Consider the following 19,678-nt stretch of genomic DNA (forward strand, 5'->3'; position numbering starts at 1 on the left):
GGTTTCTGTTGGAAGCTGCAAATAATAAAAATCTTAGCGAATTAAGCGTTTCATTCATTCCAATATTATTATCACATTTTCCTATAACTACTGTTATTATCTGCCAAGTTCGTTTGCTTTCCTTCACTTTGGAGAGAAAGAGAACTGTAAAAAAAATTCAAGGTTAAAATAATAATGAAACACACACAATGACTTATGAGGAACGAAAAATAAATAAATGCTAAGACACACAATTTTAAGAAATCTGAAGTAACAATGAAAATAAAAGAGTGTTTCTTGATGTGACAACATCGGCTATAGGACAATACTGGAAAATGACTTAATACCAAGGAAAAAAATGAATGGCAATTTAAAGTTGTGCAAGTACCTTGCACTAGCCAAAATGACAGAATTAATAAGAAATGCTCAGGCAAAAAAGTAAACAAATACCATTCCACAAACAATGTTTGGTTGTGCTTCGATTAACTTCATAGACATCATGGAGAGACAGATTAAATAAATGAAAACAGATTATTTGTAACTTTAAAAAAAGTGTCAAAGCCACAAAGAGATGGAAGTCAAACTGTAGCAGGGATTCAGACTTGTTTCACAGAACAGAAAGAAAGTTGCTGTGGGAGGAAAAAGGGACAAACACTTTGTTATCGGGGTTCACATATCCTGTTAAAAGGGAAAATTATTTCATGTGAGAAGCCTGTCAGGAAATGCTGTTCCTAAAATTCCCATTGAGGGGGGGAATGCTCTGATATTTACCTGTGAAAAGAATTTGGCATGTTAAGAACACTTTGTTATCGGGGTTCACATATCCTGTTAAAAGGGAAAATTATTTCATGTGAGAAGCCTGTCAGGAAATGCTGTTCCTAAAATTCCCATTGAGGGGGGGAATGCTCTGATATTTACCTGTGAAAAGAATTTGGCATGTTAAGATTTGGAACCTGGAAAGCTCTTGACTTTTGATGGGCTAGTTTTTTTTTGTTTTTTTGTTTTGTTTTTTTTTTAGCCTTTTGTCTTAAGTAGCCCCTGGAGCAAAGACAGATTAAGGGTGATTTCCCTCAATGGTTCCTCAATGGTTCCAAGTTTTCTTTTACATTTGGAAGAAACCTCCTCTCCCCCCTTACAGTTCCCCCCTTCCTCTCTCTCTCTTCTGTAGCTGATCTAGCCTCTGTGCATGTGCAGAGTTCATATCTCGGCAAACCTTTTATACTATAGAGAATGTTGCATCCTTTGGCTAAATTACCATTTGAATAAGGGAAAGGAAGGGTAAGGAGTAGATTTTGAAAACAGGGTTTGATTTTAAACAAAAAGAGAAACTCAGCAATTTAAGTATTCACCAAAGCTAGCAATTTCAGCCCAAGCAAACTGAGACTGCTTCCTTTATGTACAGGAAAGGGCTATCATTATTGGTCATTTTATCTGGTCATTCGCGGAACAATCAACCGCTCTCTTATTTATGAGTAAAAATGGCCAGTCAGAATTCATAGGATTTTTTTTTTTAACATTCTCAGTCATTTCAGCCTTACCATTTGCAGACAAATTATCCTGCCCTTTATTTACAGGATTGGTCAAGGCGCATTCTACTTGACTATATGAATTTTTATGTGCTTAAACTTTTAGTAGACTTTTAAGTTTTATTTTTTAAATAGACAAAATGATAAACACTGTAATCACTTAAATGCCTGATATCACCAGTTCTGCTTCAAACATCACGAGCAAATCTGGGCTAAATTTCAACACATCAGCTACAAATTGGGAAAGTTGAAAGGGACCTGGGGTCATCTAGTCCAACCCTAAAATACAGGGTTCATAGCAAGATTTGTACTACCAGAAACACACACATTCACCTCTCACCTTTAAAAACAAAGAGCAAATCTGGGCTGGATTTCAACTCATCAGCCACAAATTGGGAAAGTTGAAAGGGACCTGGGGTCATCTAGTCCAACCCTAAAATACAGGGTTCATAGCAAGATTTGTACTACCAGAAACACACACATACTTATGTACACAGACACAACTGGGGAAGAGATCACAAACCATGCGCCTATCATGTACTAAGGAAGAGGAAAATAAAAGTACCCAACCCTTTTAGCAGATCTTGAAGCTAGTTTGAGTGAGAGTTTTTTTACTTCCTTAGACTAAAGAGTGAAAGTTCCTAGATAAATTATCTTTAAAGACTGAAGTGAACATTTTTCCTAAGATAGGGAGAGGATCTCTTATAAAGCATAGTTAAAACAGCCATAGATTTGATTTAAAAGGAATACAAGAGTGAACAATTTTACCTGAACTTGCAGAGGAATAGTAAGCCTAATCTATGCCCCCCCCCACCTTTGCAGTTTCCTTTAAAGGAAGCTTACTCGGGAGTAAATTTACCTGGCACAGAATAAGGAGAAGGAAAAAAAACCTGAAAGAGACAGAATGAAATAAGGGGGGCATTTTCTAAGAAAAGAGGCCAGGACGTCTTATAGAGACTGATATCAGGAGCCTTACAATAACTCTTCTGTCCAACCAGATCAAAGTTAAAACTGGACTCACATATTTTTCTTAGAAGGAACACCATACTTTCATAGGCATATACTTAATGAAGTACATACACTGCATTTTAGCTTGAGAGAGCAGTTGGCTCAACTAGGCTTTTGCAGCAGAAACATTTGGTTAACTTCTCCTTCCAAAATAGACTGGAGCAAACTCAAAAGTTACAACAAAACATCATTTGCCATTAGACTTAGAATCACCCTCCTCACTTAAAACTAGAAGAAAGAGGTGGGGTAATCCCCCTTTCAGAACACAAGTAGCACGTATACAGGATTTCACCACTTGGGAGGGAAACTCTCTTTTAGAGCCTCTCTCAAATAACAAACATTTGCACACTCCATTCTCCATTTTGTTTTGTTTTAAGATTGATAAGGCGCAACATGGCTTCCTTAGATTTAAGATTTTTTTGAAGCAAGCTTGCAATTTAAAACTATGTGCATTTTAGAACATGGACTGTTATTATATCTACTGCCTTCTGTGCACCATTAAGTTTACAGTTCCATGTTCCAGCTCTAGGCTACAGTTTAACAACACAAACTTGACCATTTTTGCCCCTTTATTTTATTTCTATTTTTTCTCTAATTGGAGATGGCAAGGTGGAGGGGCATATTAGAATCCTCTCTGGGGCAAAAAGGCTTCATGGAAGCTTTGTTGCCAGGAGGAGTCCAGCTAGGGTGTTTAGTGAGCTCCCATTCTCTCATATGTTATTATTGGGCTTTTTTTTTTTTCTTTTTCGTTAACAAAGTACGCTAAAGACAGAAAGAGTGGAAACACACACACAAGGGAGGAAAGGCAATGGGAAAGAAAGGGTGAACAGAAAAAAAATCCTTTCAGTACTCAAAGTACCCTTGACTAACACAATTCCTACTTATCTATAAACCACGAATTAATTTCTGAAAATCTCAAACCTGAACCTGAAACAAAACCACGGGTCTCTCAGCCCGGAAACTCAAACCACGGGTCTCTCAGCCCGGAAACTCAAACCACGGGTCTCTCAGCCCGGAAACTCAAACCACGGGTCTCTCTGCCCGGAATTCCTTTTCCTCAGCGCTACTTCACAAGACTAATCCTAGTGTGGGGCCCCACTTCGTGAACCGCCCCTTCTACCCTCCACAACAGCCTCCTGCCTAGCCTTTGAGACTAAGTTTGGGCTCCCTACTGGACGCCTGCGCTGTGCAGTGCCAGATTGGGGGTCCGAGAAAACAAAGTTTTGAAAGGGGAGCAAACGACCTTGCGTTCTCACATACCCAGGTCATCCCTAACAAAGGTCACCAGGCAGGAGGGGCAGCTTCATTTGCAGAGTTAGGGTAGGTGGAGAGTAAGAGAATACTTGAAAGACTCCTCTGGACGACTCCGAGAGAGGGATGTCAGAGAAACAGTAAAAGAGCCACGCTTTCCCGGACTCAATTCCAAGACGGAAAACGGGGGAGAAAAGAGATAGAGAGATTAAGACGTTCCTGGACGACCCCGGGGGGAACGTCGGAAAACAGCAAAAGGTACCACAATTTCCCCGGCCCAGCACCGCGTAAGAATTTGTGGGGAGAGAAAGGGAAAGGTTTTGACGTTCCTAGACGACCCCGAGAGATAACGTCAGACAGAAAAGTTCCGCGATTTCCCTGGCCACCCTCCGAGGGGGAGAATCGGGGGAGAAAAGGAGAGAGAGAGAACGTACCCGGCCGACTCCGAAGGGTAACATCAGAAATGAAAGAAGGAAAGTCTGGCTGTCGTGGGGACGTTACTTTTCCACCCCCCTCCCAATGTATTTACTTCAAACCATACTCACGTTCGAAGATGTCCCCCCGCAGATCCCAGGATCCTTTTCCCTTAGCCGGCTTTGACCTCGCCTTTGCTCCCCTGGTTGAGCTTTTGGTGACGATTGATTACCGCCCGCAAAGAGGAGGCAGGGAGAGGAAGAAGGATCTCTGGGCTAAGGTTGCCCAGTGGCGCCTGATCCCCTCTATCTCCCTCCTCACCTCTGCAGGAGAACCAAGTGTCCCAGAGTCTGGTCGCCAACTGTTAACGGAAAAATCTGAGGGCTCCCTTGGACAAAAACAAAGACACCAACCAGGATAACTTGGAGCAAAACAGCAGCCTGTAGGCTTGGCCTTTATTGAACTGTTGCAACAGGGTTCCCTTCCCTTGCAAGAGAGAGGAAAGACCCAGAACAATGGGCTGCAAGACCTTATAAAAACTTTTGAAATTCCCCTCCTCTAGGTCAAGCCCACCCCCAGAAACATCATGCATACATTACAGAAAGGAGGGGTTGACATCATGCATACATTACAGAAGGGGTTGACATCATGCATACATTACAGAAAGGAGGGGTTGAGGGAGGAGTTGTGGTGGTAACCTGAGTGTCCAGTCACCCAGCTGGTTCCTCCTTTCCCCCTCCCCATGAGTACTTTCCAGGTGACAATGGGGAGTTTGCAGTTTCCTGCCCCCAGAGGGAAGATCTGATCATTGTCCTTTGTTTCAGCCTGTGGTGAATCCACTGTTCTTTGTGATTTTGATGGTCTTCTGTCTGGGATTATCAGGGTTGACATAGCAACTGGGCAGGGCTCCTGTGGATGTGCTGGGATGGTGAAGGGATTATGGCTGACCAGAAACCAAGCACCCCCCTTTGATAGTCCTTGTCACATGGAGTAAAAAATGGAACAGTGCAAATCCGATGTATGGTTGATTTTCTATGAATTTATAACAGAAATGTGGCGTATGTAGTGTGTGAGTGTGAGTGAAGTTTGTGGAAACAGAATGATTGGGGTGGGGGGGTTCCTGCTACAATATAAAGCAGATACTTTGAGGGGACTTTCATTCATTCCCCCTCACCACTATGAGCTGAATAAAGAGCATGAAATCACTTTGCAACTCTGAGTATATTTCAATATTTAAAGATGGCCTTCGTAACCCCTCTGCATCTCCACTTATCCAGGCTAAACATACCTAACACCCTCAACTGTTCCTCATATGGCTTGGTTTCCAGACCCTTGAGGCAAACTAAGGCCCGGGAGCCAGATCTGGCCCAATTGCCTTCTCAATCTGGCCCGCGGACAGTCTGCGAATCAGCATGTTTTTACATGAGTAGAATATGTCCTTTTATTTAAAATGCATCTCTGGGTTATTTGTGGGGCCTGTCTGGTGTTTTTACATGAGTAGAACGTGTGCTTTTATTTAAAATACATCTCTGGGTTATTTGTGGGGCATAGAAATTTCTTCATATTTCCCCCCCAAAATATAGTCTGGCCCCCCACAAGGACTAAGGGACAGTGGACCGGCCCCCTGCTGAAAAAGTTTGCTGACCACTGCTCTTGAGCATCTTGTTCACTATCCACTGCCCATGTCCAGCTTTTCTGTTTTGGTTTGGGGCTTTCCCTGAGGTGTGACTGAGTCACTTGCAAAATATTCATTATACGCCCCTTGAAAGTGTTTTGTTTTCAGACTTTGTGGGAAAGTTTTTTGTTTTGTTCTTAGAATCTGTAGAAATTGATTGCTTTTCAGGACTTCAAAGTACACTTTTCGTACTTTGCTTCATTGTTACGTTTTGTACCGCTTCTGTGGGTTTCGGGCTGCAAATCTTTTACACATTTGTTAAAACAAATAAATAGGTTTCATAGCCCTGTATTGCACCACTGTTGAATGTTTGGAGGGAGGAGGTTCCTAAAGGACCAACGAGGCTTCCTAGCATTTTAATTTTTTTCCAGGAGCTGTGCCACGAAGAAAAACAAGCCAAAGCGATGAAGAAAGGTGTCCTTCTCCCTAGCTACAGGCCAGCGTCTTGCCTTTCCACGCATCCTAAGTGCAGCTGGCTCCTCTGCATCCCCGCGCCCTCCTCCCAAGGCGTTCAAAAATCCCTTGTTTCCTCCCGGGGCTCCGATTCCAAGTCAATTAATTTCGAACTTTCTCGGCTTCCGTAGCTAGGACGTCCTTCTGCGCGCTGTTCACGGTTGTCATGGCTACACTTCCTGTAACATTGAAGTTAGCCGCTCTAAGCTCTCGGGTTCTGAAGCAGGTCAGTGCTCAGCGGCGGCGGGAAGCGGGAGGGATGAAGCGGTCTTCGACGCCGAGAGCAGGGACGGATCCCCTCTCCTGACAAAACAGCCGGGGAGGAACCCGTTTCGATCGCTAAGACAGAGCGGGGCGGCAGTTGAGCGAGGGCGATGCCTAGAACTACAACTCCCAGCGTGCAACGGGGCGCTGCCCGCTCATGGCTTAATGCTTTGCTTACCCCAATGCACTCTGGGACGTGTAGTCCAAGTGCTCTGAGGGCTTGGCGGGCACGTGTCGCTTGTAAGCTTGAGGCTCTGGCTGCCGTCTATTTCTTTCTTTTTAACGACTTAAGTTGCTTCTCTTTGGAGCCAAGACGTGCCAAGTGTCACTCCGTTGCATTAGTGCACAGTGAGTGTGCCTCAAACTTGGATATATCCTGAGAGTTGTGTGTATTGGGTAGATTTATTATTTGACGGTGGATATAACGTTCTGATTTTTTAAGGGAGTAACCTGTCATTTCTCTTTCATTTCACTGCAAAATGCCACATTACTTCATTAGGGCCATGTAGATAAACAACTAATAATTACCATTAAGTGTAAATTGTCCCTGGTAAAAGATTATGGACAGTTAACCCACAAGTGGGTTGTGGTTTTGTTTTGTTTTTAAACCGTCTCCCTACTATATATATATATATATATATATATATATATATATAGCAATCCCTGAGTGTATATAAATAAATAAAAGCAGGCACATTGTATCCCCATTTTTATTGCCCTTGCAAAGTGTTGCTTTTGAAAAGTGGTTGGCCAACAGAAATACATTAGCTACAATTGTTATCAAGCCACAATGGTCTTTATGCATGGGACAAGGAAATGAACCAGTCAGGAGGCAGCACAGTTAATGACAGTGACAACAACTAGCCAAAGGTAGGCAATGTAATGTCTCCACAACTTAAACCTCAGCAACTGCCTACCTGGCCCTTTCCTCATACTGTCAAGATCACTAGTTATACCTCCACCTTTACTTGAGATGGATAGCATGCCATATTATTTTAGAATGGTCTTAAACAACTACATAATGTTAACCGTAGAAGTAACAGTTCGGCAGCACATGCATTTCTTTTCTTTTTGCCTTTTCCATGTTACAGTAAAAGGAATGGAGGAAGATGATGATGATCGACAAATTGAAGAAGAAATAGAACTTGAATTAAGCAAAATCAGTTTTTCATCCTCTGAAATAGATGATCCTGATCTTGATCCTGATTTATCAGCAGAAGCTTCAAGTGACAGCGAACCAGTAAGTATTCCACAGGACTTGGTGGCATACAGTGATCTTTCTGCATACTTGACAAACTTGGCATATACAGTATACAGAGTTCTGGCAGATTGATATATTTACTAGTTTGGTTGATAATATATGCCATGGAGGGTACCATGTGGATGGCTTGTTTCTTAGTATCCTAGACCCTAAAGAAACTTGCATATAAGTTCTGCAGTAACATATTATAACATAAATGTAGTTCCACTCTTTGTAACCAGCATCTAATTCTCAGAGGGACTCCATCAGAGGGCTAAATGTTTCCCACTGCTGTCCTATGAATTCATCTAATTCTTTTATAAACTTACTTAAACCATGAACAAATAACTGCTTTTAAGTGAATTAGCAGAAAGGTAATATATAATAAATAAATAGGATTTGAGACTGCAGCACTTGTATTCCAATACTTCTACCTTACATAGTTCCACCTAGGATTGTAACTTAGCTGCAAACAAGCCTAATATGAAAATAACATAGAATTTATTTTAAATTGTATATTAGATTTCAGATGAGCTCCCAGAATCAGTTATCCAATATTTGAATTTTGTGAAGAGGAGTAGCCACAATGCAGAAAAGCTAATTTTGCAAGATTTGGAAAATGATGAAATATCAAGTAAGTGAGTTAGTCAGTTTGTTCTGCTACTGGTGTACAAGTAAGATGCTTATGTTTTACAAGAGAAACTACAGCACTCAAACATTTTTAGAATTATTTGTAACTGAAAAGTAAGTTAGCAGTATTCAAAATATTTAAATAGACAAATGTTAAATGTTCGGGTAGCAGTGGCTGTTTATCACTGTTATGGAGATTTTTTGTCAATATTAACAGGAAAATACATGGGAGTGCAAATTTAGGAGATTGATAGAAACCCTTGTTTAACATTGGGCCTGCCACAAATTATGCTTTGATTATTAAGCTATCCTAAGTATGATTTGTATAAAACACTTACCTATTCCTTTCATTGGAATTTTAATGAGTCTTTTAAAGGTAGAATAAGCAACCCTGATCTTGTATGGAATGTATCTTTAGTGTTGGATGTATAATGATCCAACCTAAAAAAAACCCCTGCCCATTTGGAAAGAAGTGCTATCTTATTTATATAAGTTCTAGTAGGATGTCTCACTGAAATGAGTTATTTGAGGCCTTGAACACTAACTTCTTCTGCAGTGTCTACATTATAATTTCTTTATTTGCAGGTGATATATACAAGGTAGTTCCTAATAATGCTTCAGATTGCTTGGCTGAGTTGGCTTCTGAATATAATGAAGACCCAGAAGAATTAAAGAAAAGGGTATTTTCTCTATATATTTTTACTAGGACTACTGCCACTGCTCATTCCACTTGCCAAACATGCCTACAGTCTGTGATACGTTTTGGGATCAGTGGTGTGTTGTGGGCTTGGCTTCAGTTTATGCGACCAGATGATGTGGACAAGATGTTCCTTCAGAGTGTGAGTCAGCAACTTCTGAACCATGTGGAATAGCTCCACTGGCCAGCTGCTAGGGGGTGCAATGCAGGCTGCAAAATGTGCCTTAGTCATCTGCACAGCCTCAGGGTAGGCACAGTTATGTGTGCTAACTAATCTTCATCAGGTTTTCTGCATAGCCTCTAGCTCCTCAGAATATCAAGGATATACTTGGACTGCACAGTGATGGAGAGGATACACAGAAGCAATTGTGTCAATCTCCTATCTTAGCTTGCCATTCTGTAGTGAGACAGGACTTTGAAAAGATCATCAGCATTTTCCACTGGTCAATTCTCAAGAGCATTCAGGAACCCTCTAGGTTTTAACAGCCTCCAAGGTCTGGCCTTCCACCCTTGTGTGGGGGAATTACCACCAGGAATCTAAGCTTTATCAAACAACAGTCCAGCCATGAGAAGATCTGCTGGGGTTGGGTTGGCAGAGAAGGGTGAGAAAACTGGGTTTCTCTGTTGGGTTCAGACCTGGTGGCTTCTTTCCTCATGCCACCAAACTGGCTTCTGTACTGGGTACAGAAAATGGATGCCAGCCCTCTCACTCACCTGCATGAATTTCCTGTTCAGCTTTGGCTAACATGCTTATATACATGTTATTTAATAATAATATGGTTATTATCTAAGATAGGTAAGGGGAACCTTTGGCTGTCTAGGTGTTGCTGAACTACAGCTCCCACCAGTCCAAGCAAGCATGGCCAAGCGTCAGGAGACTTGTAGGCCAACAACATCTGAGGGCCAAAAGTTCCCCACACCTGATTTGAGAAAACCTTAGTATTTACCATTCTCTTTTTTTAAAAAAAAAATCCAGTTCAAATATAAGGAAATATTTTTAAATAGGTTTTTTTTAAATCCACCATGTGTGTGTATTCTTATTTCTTTTTTCGCCTTGCACTAATACGTAGTTCAAATATATGTGTCCAGAAAAAACTGTTCCTAGTGACATTCTTTTTAGAAACTGGCTTGTTATGACAAAAATAAAATTTCATATGTAGAAAAAAATTCAGGATCTGATTAGTTTTTGGCAGTAGAGAGCAATAACAATATAGCAGAAAATGTGACACATGTAGAGATAAGCTTATATTGATTGTCATAACAGAAATAATTTGATAAGCTTGGTGGATGCTCTAAACTTCCTTTAAAATTATATTTTGAATTTATCTCTGTTAAAATACAAACTGTAATACAAATGCAAACCTATTGTTGGGTAGGAGGCTTGTCTCATATTTTGCTTGTGGCAATATGCTTGTTGAAGTAGACTTCTATGCAGACATCCCTAATTCAATAAGAAGTCTTAAATGCAAGCTAGTGCTGTATTGCATTCACATTTTCTTTCACCAATCTAGCTGTGGTTGTAAACACAAACCCCCATCCGAAAATCGGTGATATTTCTGATTAGCAGCTTAGGAGGGAAAGTAAAGGAATTTAATTCAGTTCTCCTCCTTATTAAACAACTGAATAGTAAGATTGCTGCTCTTACAACAAGACTCTGCACACACCAAGTTGGATTGTGGCCAATACAAGTGCTCCTAAACTTTTCATCCATAGCAAATAACATCTGCTCATTACCTATATTTCTCCTACTATATCTCTTGCAATTTTGAACGATGACTAGCATAGAACATAACTGCTTCTGTGTATAGTTCGATGGTTCCAAGCTCAACTACACTCTCATGAAAATATTTGTTGCTGTTTAGGTATTGTCTGAAATAGAAGATGAAGATGAAGAACAACAGATCAATGTGACTTCTGATAATACAATAGAGGCCAATAATAATGGAGACATTGCTTCCAGTGAAATTGCTGATATCTGTTCTTTGACAGGTAAACAATATTGTAAGATAGTGACTCACAGAGAATCACTCATCTTCATGACTTAGCTCAGGTCTCTGAGATCAATATTGTTTAGCCAGAGATTGTTTAGCCAGTTATTTTCCATACATGGTATGTTCTACATCTGCATGATGTGAGCTATATTGTTGGTGATGTTGAAGATGAAGCAACCTCCTCTAGTGCAGAATGTTAAAATAGATTATCACAGGCAGAAAAAAAATCATACACCTTGTTTTTATGGTATAGTGAAAATTCTTAAATCCACCAGGAGCTGGCAACACAATTTTATGGGGGGGGGGGCAATAGTATCAGTGATTCCAAGTTCTCATGCCTGCATTCTTCTAGATGATGGTGGCACAGACCTTAGCTTTACTTTCCAAGAAGTTGAAGAAAGATGCAAGCGAGAATATGAGCTCTGGGAACAAAAGCAAAATGAACTTGAAAATGAAAGAATAAAACAATTGAAAATTAAGAAGTGCATGGAAGAAACGCAAAATGAAGAGGAGGAAAAAAGGAGGCAGCTACGGCAGGAGGAACTGGAGGCTGAAAGAATGAAGTTAGAAATGTTCCATGCGGTAATATTTTAATGTAGATAATGGGCATATTTAAAACCTGTGGGTCGTATCTTTTATTTATTTAGTATATCTTGTTTTTAGACTGAAATGAATTTGAATGCATTAAAAACAATAAACATCAGAAAAAATTAAATATAAAACATACATTAATGAAATACATTAAAGTTTAATACATTAAATAATGCAAATATAGCATAATAATTTAAACATATATGTGCCGTGTGTAGCTAACCTAGATACAGCTTAAATAAAATAACTGATTCTTCATAATATGCTAGTCATTGATAAGTTCTGACATGCTTTTCACTGACATTGATATATATATTATACTTCAAATATTACAGGAAAAGAATTATATTGTAGCAATCAGCTCCTTTAGGGTACAAAAAGGACCTTATTTCTCTTTGGTGCTACACATATTATCTAAGAGTGTGTTCAGAAACATTGCTTTATTGTTTATTATAAGAATACCAACAATCAAAGGGCCAGTATGATTTTCTAGAGGAACAGTGCTTAGTAAATGTTTCAGCTTTTGTCATTTGGTTTTTATAATTTTGCAGCCTTTTCTGTTACTTTTTTACATGCACCTTCTCTGTCAGACATTCTTAAATCTAACATTAATTGAAGTGCTAACATTGATTATCTATATTATGTACAGCAACAACAGGCAGTGATGGAAAAGGAGCTGATGAAAGAGGAGAAGTCTTGGAAAGAACAAATGAGACAGCATGAGGTAATTTACATACAAGAATGTTGACAATTTTTATAAGATTGTAGCATCGTAGTTTATGTATAGGAAAATAATCCTCAGTCCACATGTCATGCCCAAACCATCATAGGGTAGACTTATTGAAATTAATGCATCTAAGATAGTCATGTCTATTAACTTTAATAAGTCTACTTTGATTCTTGGCCCCGTAACCATGGGTGCCTGGGACCATGGGTGCCATGCAGCTTGAATGGCCCTGGCACTGAAATTTGAGAGTGCCTGGCCCCCTCATTGGGAATTTTGTGGGTGCTTAGGCACCCAAGGCCGCAGGGAGTTGGCACCTATGATACTAGCATTGAATACCACCCCAGGTTTATTCTTTCAGCATAGCAACATGCTTTTTCTACACCTGCTGGGACAATTACAAATAGTTCATTTCATATTATTATTATAACAGAGCCAATATAATAGCAATACACTGAACAATAAATTGAACACAGTTCAATATATATGTTACAAATAGATTGACATCACCTCCCTCTGACCTGCCTGTTTTAATATGCCTATTTAATGTGCAACCTATTTAATGTAGAACCATTAATATCAGTTTCTATTTTATATGATTTGTATGTCATAATTTTGGTATTTCTTACAAATGCTTACTTTTTTGTTTGGGCTTAGGAATTGATTAATAACTTACAGATACAAATAGAAGAAGAAAAGAAGGCATTCGAAGAACAACAAGCTATGGAAAGACAACACTTGGCAGAACTGCAGAATATGGCTGCTGTAAAAATCCAAGCTACCTTTAGAGCCTTCTTGGTGTACAAAACATATTCCCCTGTCTTGAAAGAAAGGAAAAAAGAACTAGAAAAACAAAGAGAATTGCAAGAAGCGATGCAAAGGGAAAGGAAAGAAAAGCAGGAAAGATTGATGAAGAGGGCCCTAGAGAAGAAGGAACAAGAGGAAAAAGAAAGAAAGAGATGGGAAGAAAAAGAGAGGCAAGAACTTGAGGAAAAGATGAAGAGGCATGAAGAATATGAAAAGAAGAAAGAAATTTTGAGACTTCAGCGAGAACAACTAATATTGGAAGAACTGAAAAGGACAGAAAAAGGCCACCTAGAATTTGTGATAGAAAAGAAAATGGAGTCTGAAAATGTGGATAAAGAAAAACTGTTGGCTAAAAACAGAAAAATAATTAAAGAAGTCAAAGAAGATGATGAAACTGAAAAATCAGAAAGGCAAATGAAACTGGACAATATTGATAATGTTACAAAAATAACAAAGAAATTAAAAGCAAAAGAACAGGTAGAAGAAAGGAAGGAAGAAGAAACTGCCAAAATAAAAAGGGGAATGGGCCCCCCCAATACAGAGAAGGCTTTAGAAATAGCAAATAAGGAGGAAGAAATCAAAAAGGTAAAAGAAGAGGAGGAAGAACAGGTAGAAGAACGAAAGGAAGAAGAAACTGCCAAAATAAAAAGGGGAATGGGCCCCCCAAATACAGAGAAGACTTTAGAAATAGCTAATAAGGAGGAAGAAATCAAAAAGGTAAAAGAACAGGAGGAAGCTAAATATGGAAGAATGAAACTAATTGAGGAAAAGCAACAGAAAGTTGAAACACAGGAAAAAGAGTATGAGAAAAAGAAACAAGATGAAATACATGAAATGATGCATGTAGGAAATGATGACAGATACCGTTTATTGACAACTGTGGAATTTCAGGAAAATGGTAATACAAATGCTCTCAATAGTGAAACTATTACAATAGTTAATCAGGAAGACAGCAGGCATAGCAGTTGCATCAGCATGGATGTTCAGCTAGATTCTGGAGGCGCTGGACAGATAGATGGGTCTTATGCATCTGAAAATATTAAAATAGAGCTTGCTTTAAAAGAAATTCATGAGGAAGTCACTAGTCGTTGGGCCAGATGTGAGAATTCCGTCAATTCTTCTGAGCAACCGCTCGTGCTTTCAGATTCTATTGAAAAGAAGAGGTTGGCGTGGATGAAAGGATGTAAATCCTGGTCTAGAATTTATAGGGAACACCAGGGGAAGAAAATAGTTGAAAGAAGCAGGCCACGGAAATGCTCCTCTGGTCTGATGCCTCCTCTGAGTGCTGCCATGATAATGCAGGCTGGCCCTTGGAATTCTCTGCAACAGGTGAGTAAAAGTTGCAAGTTCAAAACTGTCGTACAAGTGTCTTGTGAATCCTTTTAGTGCTTATGTATCGCGAGCTATTCGTAGGTTCTTAGCGCTGACATAACATTCCCCTCAGAGGAAGTAAGAAGTGGAATCATAAAGTTTGCCAAAAATGCTTGAATAATTTACTGACTTTTATAGAAACTCTTTCCCACATTCCTTGTTCACTATGTGCTCTAGTTCTGTTGATGCAAAGGGTTGGGTGGGGGCTATGGCAGTATTGTGCAGTTAGGCAACCTGATCACAACCTTCCAAAAGACTTTACACCTCCTACACAGCCTGCAGAGTAGTGGATGAGCAAAACGAGAGTTACAGTAGCGTAGAACAATTGTTGAACAAAGAAGTATATCTTTCCATTGTGGTGTGTTGGATGTCATGAATTGTTTTCTTCCCCCACCCCCTGATATGATTTTGGATTTTTCCAAACTTTTTTGTTTTGAGCTAGAAACAATATTTTGGATGGTTTGAAATCACAGTTTATATAATGCATTGCAAATATATTTCAAATGTTGCAAGAGTATAAAATTTCTCTTATTGAATGTGTATAGGTGACCACAGTTACCTTTCAAGATTTGCCAGGCTGCAGCCTCTCCACGTTGTCACAGTGTTCAAAGCTACAATTTTTGAGTCTCAGACGTTGTGGATTGCTTTCTTTGGAAGGACTCAGCAACTGCAAAGATCTAAGATACATAGATGCAGAGGTACTATGTATTTTTTAGTCTATGTTGAAGTGGAAATTATTTCAAAAGGTGCTGTTACACATTCACTCCACATACAATAAGAACATAAGAGCCCTAGTGGATCAAATCAAAGGTCTAGCTAGTCTAGCATAATATTTTCAAATAGCAACCTTCATATGGATATCGTTCTCCTTGCTAGTAACCAGCCTGGACAGGGAGGCTGCTTATCAGCAGCATGGTGAATACACTGACAGCATCCCAGATCTGTCTGTCTAGTCTAACACAGATGCAGTGCCTCTAAGCCCATCCCCAAATCAATAGGTTTTCTGGTAAAAGATTATATTTCTATGGACAATGCCAACACCGACACTTTTGACCATCTAGACTGGTCTGGTGCTGTGCCAAGAACCCAGATGTGCACAGCTGAATTACCCCATGCCCACCCAGTTTATGCATGTGAGTCGCAGTAATATATGTCAGGTCATCCCCTTCTAGGTCAAATCAGGGATGAACATAATTTAGTTACAGACTGACCTGGCAAATAGAGGACTAAGTGGCTAGCCCCATCAAAAACTGCTGGAGGAGCTGAAAAGGGCCAAACATCTAGACCTCCATCCCAGGTGGTAATCAGTTCCTCCACTCAAATATTCTCTTGCCTACAATGAATGGAATTGAAGCAGTTTTACTGTAACTGCCTGCCAAAGGCTCATCCAGACACATCTTAACACCTTCACCCAATAACCCTATGTACAGCACAAAGTTTAGGGCCACAGATGATAAACTAAAGCTCACAAGTAAGTGTATCCCATGTGGTAGGCAGAATATAGTAATCCCATAAGTACACTCCTTTGCCTCTCACCCAGGGGAACCTACGAAAACCAACCTCCCTCCCAATTCAGCCGGGCTTGAACTGATTTTTGTATCAGTTTTAATCAGGATCAGAGGCAAGAGCTGCAATCCTAAACACTTACCTGGCAATAAGTCTCATTCAATTTATTGAGCATTCTGAGTAAATATGAATAAGATTGTACTGTTAATTATTTTTAGTTCATTCAAAAAAATGTAATAAAACTTGAAATATTTATTTGGTTTGTTTACAGGAAAACAATATTAAAGGGATTAATTGTGAGAATCTTGAAAATCTCTGCATTCTAATTCTGAACAAAAATGACATTTCATCCCTTCATGGTTTATATGGCTGCACTAATCTTTGGAATCTTGAACTTTCCTACAATAAAATCACTCGAATTGGTAAGGGAATGACTATTTCCTTTGATAAATAGTACAACTGCAACCATTAGTAGGTAAATAAATGTTCTTAATAAGATATTTTTATGTGATTAACAATAAACTCCTCTGTTAATTGGTTTGGGTTAGTAGCCTCTGTGGTCTGCTCTTTTAAAAAATATGGTGGTTGTCTCAGCACTGAGAGTCAGGTCATAGGTGGGCAGTCTTGTGGTTCCTAGTTACACTTCAGTACAAGTAAACAACTTTCATTTACCAGGGAAAGTAAATAGGTGTCCATCTGCATATTCCCTGGTGCACTCAGTGTCTGTGGTGGGGAGCAGATTTTATATAAATGGCCAGTCTTGCTGATTAACTTGTTTCAAGGTAAAGTAAACAAGAAAGCTCACAGAAATTTGCGGACATAGTTGAAGGAAGACCTGTCTTCCGTTTGGCCCACTGTTGATCCCAATGTCTGCTCTCCTCCTTCCCTCTCAGTGCATCTCATGCTGCAATCTGCTTGGTTGTCTCATAGATTTCAAGTGGAGCATTGGAGAAGATTTTGCTCTTGTTTTCATAGTTTCAGCCAGGGTTCCTTTTGTTGATCATGCTAGACAAAGAAACAAAATCCAGGCTGTAGTGTACATGAGTATGGTTAGTAAAATAAGGTACATATCTGATTTGTGGTTCATTTAATGAAGTAACATATTAGGAAACTGGATTTCAAAACCTGAGGATTCAACTGATGAATCAGCAATGAAACATGCACTTGGCTGAATAAAAGCAAAAGCTGCCTTGGCTATCTTACTGTGGTAAAAAATAAAAGTAGCCAAAAAAATCCCCATGAGCAAATAAGATGTCTGCACATAATAAACAAAGGGGAGTATGAACCAAAGAATGACATTATAATTTATTTTATATTTCCAAAACTGTTGCTATTAGTCTCCTGTTATGCAAAATAGTGTCAAGGTAGCTGAATGAATGCTTCTTTCCAGTAAAGCCTCTTTGTATGATGTCATACCAAAGTTTCTGCCTCCCCCAAAAAGGTTACAACATTGAAAATGAAAGGTTAAGAAGTTATTTTACTTCTAGTATATAAATCTTGTATATAAATATTAATTTAAATGTGAACATTTATAATGTCAATGCACCCAATCCTGTTGGTTATGTTTTAGATTGCTAAATTTTCTATATTAAAGTGACAGATTTCTTAGGCACAAGCTTCTGCTTGGAATAGTGACTGTTGGTGTTCATTAAATCTCAAAGATCAGTAATCCAAGGTAAACCAACAAGGTGGACTGATTGGTAGCAGAAATGCTGGAATCTGCGTTCAATCTGTCTTCGGTGCCAGTAGTACTGTAAAGGATTACTTGTTTCAGATGGATTTCCTGAGGTAGAATATCAGAAAGATTAATGTGAGAGTGACATAATATGAATTGATGAGTCTTGGATATGAAGACTACAGGGCCAATGAGGCAAAAGCCTCCTGTCCTGTCTGTATATACAATGAAAGCACTGTGCTTACCCGTAAATGAGATGAGTTTGAATGAGAAAGTAGATGTTCAAGAAAACCACTTGGAGCCTGCTTTTCTGTCCTCATCAACTGCTTGGGGGGAGGTCTGGTTTGTAAGCTGCATTTCATGTTACACAATCACATATTGATAGTTTTTTTTTTTAAAAAAAAACACCTTATGGAATTACACAAAGATAGACTTGTGTTTTTAAAGATTTCCCCCTCCTTTTCCATCTCTGAGTCCTGTAGAGTTTTCCTAGGTAGATTTGGAAGTTGCGGTGCAACAACCCCACCCCAGTCCTTATTACATTCCGTTCAAATGATTCTGTGTCTGTTTCTCTAAAATGCGGCTTAAATTGCTGTCACTTACCTGGTAGTCAGTCCTTTGAGTATAGTAGGACTTCGAGTAAACATGCAGTGAATTGCACTGCCTGTATATAACATTTCAGTCCTTAGTGTCTCTCTTGTTTTCCACATCATGTAAAACTAAATGCAGAGAGAGTACATAGTTTAAGCTCAGTTGATAAAATAAGGGGTTTTTAAATTTTTAAAAAATTGTATTGCATTCTATGAATACTGACTGCTCATTATCAGAATAATTTAAACTAGTTCTGGATTTACAAATATGCCTTAAGTTGGATATTTTCTGAATTTTTGTTACTCTTCCTCTGTCTTCTTATTTTTATAATAATTTGAAAACTAATAAAAATAAACTAAAAAGAAAGAAAGTCTAGGTTATTGATAATTTTGAAATCAGAAACGTATTTCTTTTGGAACCAGCTTTAGTAAATAGAAAGCTTTGTTACTTTCCGAGTTACGCAGAACCCTTAAAACAAAGCATCACATATTATTACACCAATAGAGACTAAGCTATTAAAAAAGCTGTGGGCTTTAATAGATTTAATAACATCTTAACAAATCAAAGATAGCACAAAGATAATCTCAGTGTCATTGGTTCAATCCCCACATTGACCAAAGGATTCCTTCATTGCATGGGGTAGATGATCCTCGTGGTCCCTTCCAACTCTACAGGGGATCAGAAACAGAAAAGTATGCTATTTTATTTTTTTGAAGTGTTAGTAATTCCACACCTTCTTCAGTACCTGCCAACCATGCCCCTCGCCATGCCCCCCAAAAAGACCGTGCCAAACTACTCATGACACAAAATGTATAATTGGAAAACTTGTCAGATAGTGTGTGCACATGCTCTTTTTTAAATTAATAGCAGGCAAGGAGCCTGTGGGAAGGAAATGTTTAACCCTTCCCTCCCTACTGTTACTTCTGACATGCATGCACCAATTATTAGCCCCAGGAAAAGAAATTCCCGTTTTCGTTTTTAATAAAACACTGTGATGTGATTACTAATGGCACACGGAAGAGGGCGGGGAAGCATTGCTACCACTTACCAGGACAGTGGTGTAGCAGGTGAATCCAGGACTGCACTGGCACACAGGCAGAACCAATCCAGTATTTCCCCTGGTGTGTCCACACAGTCCTAATGCTTTCCACCCTCCTGCATCACCTGACACCATTCCATTAAATAGCAGCAACCCCAATATTAGGATGGTAGCAGAGCACAGCCACAACAGCCACTCCTGATGAAACATTTAGTTTAACCCCTTACAATGCGATTTGAGTGATCC

General features: G+C 39.3%; 1 protein-coding gene across 5 annotated transcripts in view; it reads left to right on the plus strand.

The window, feature by feature from the left end:
• The first annotated feature begins 6,435 nt into the window (after positions 1-6,435).
• Positions 6,436-19,678, plus strand: part of LRRIQ1 (leucine rich repeats and IQ motif containing 1) — a 102,717-nt gene continuing 89,474 nt past the window's right edge. For 2 of the 5 annotated variants that reach the window (XR_014224157.1, XM_082240932.1), the window contains exons 1-10: positions 6,545-6,918; positions 7,662-7,810; positions 8,333-8,444; positions 9,026-9,120; positions 11,000-11,126; positions 11,481-11,710; positions 12,369-12,443; positions 13,101-14,579; positions 15,167-15,319; positions 16,399-16,549. Coding sequence is in view for 4 of the 5 variants with exons in the window: in XM_082240932.1 (XP_082097058.1) it covers positions 6,681-6,918; positions 7,662-7,810; positions 8,333-8,444; positions 9,026-9,120; positions 11,000-11,126; positions 11,481-11,710; positions 12,369-12,443; positions 13,101-14,579; positions 15,167-15,319; positions 16,399-16,549 (2,809 nt within the window). In the remaining variant the exon portion in view is untranslated. The other 3 variants (XM_082240933.1, XM_082240934.1, XM_082240935.1) reach the window with 3 other exon arrangements.

Source organism: Podarcis vaucheri, assembly GCF_965113315.1.
Source record: "Podarcis vaucheri genome assembly, chromosome: 10".
Classification (NCBI taxonomy): domain Eukaryota; kingdom Metazoa; phylum Chordata; class Lepidosauria; order Squamata; family Lacertidae; genus Podarcis; species Podarcis vaucheri.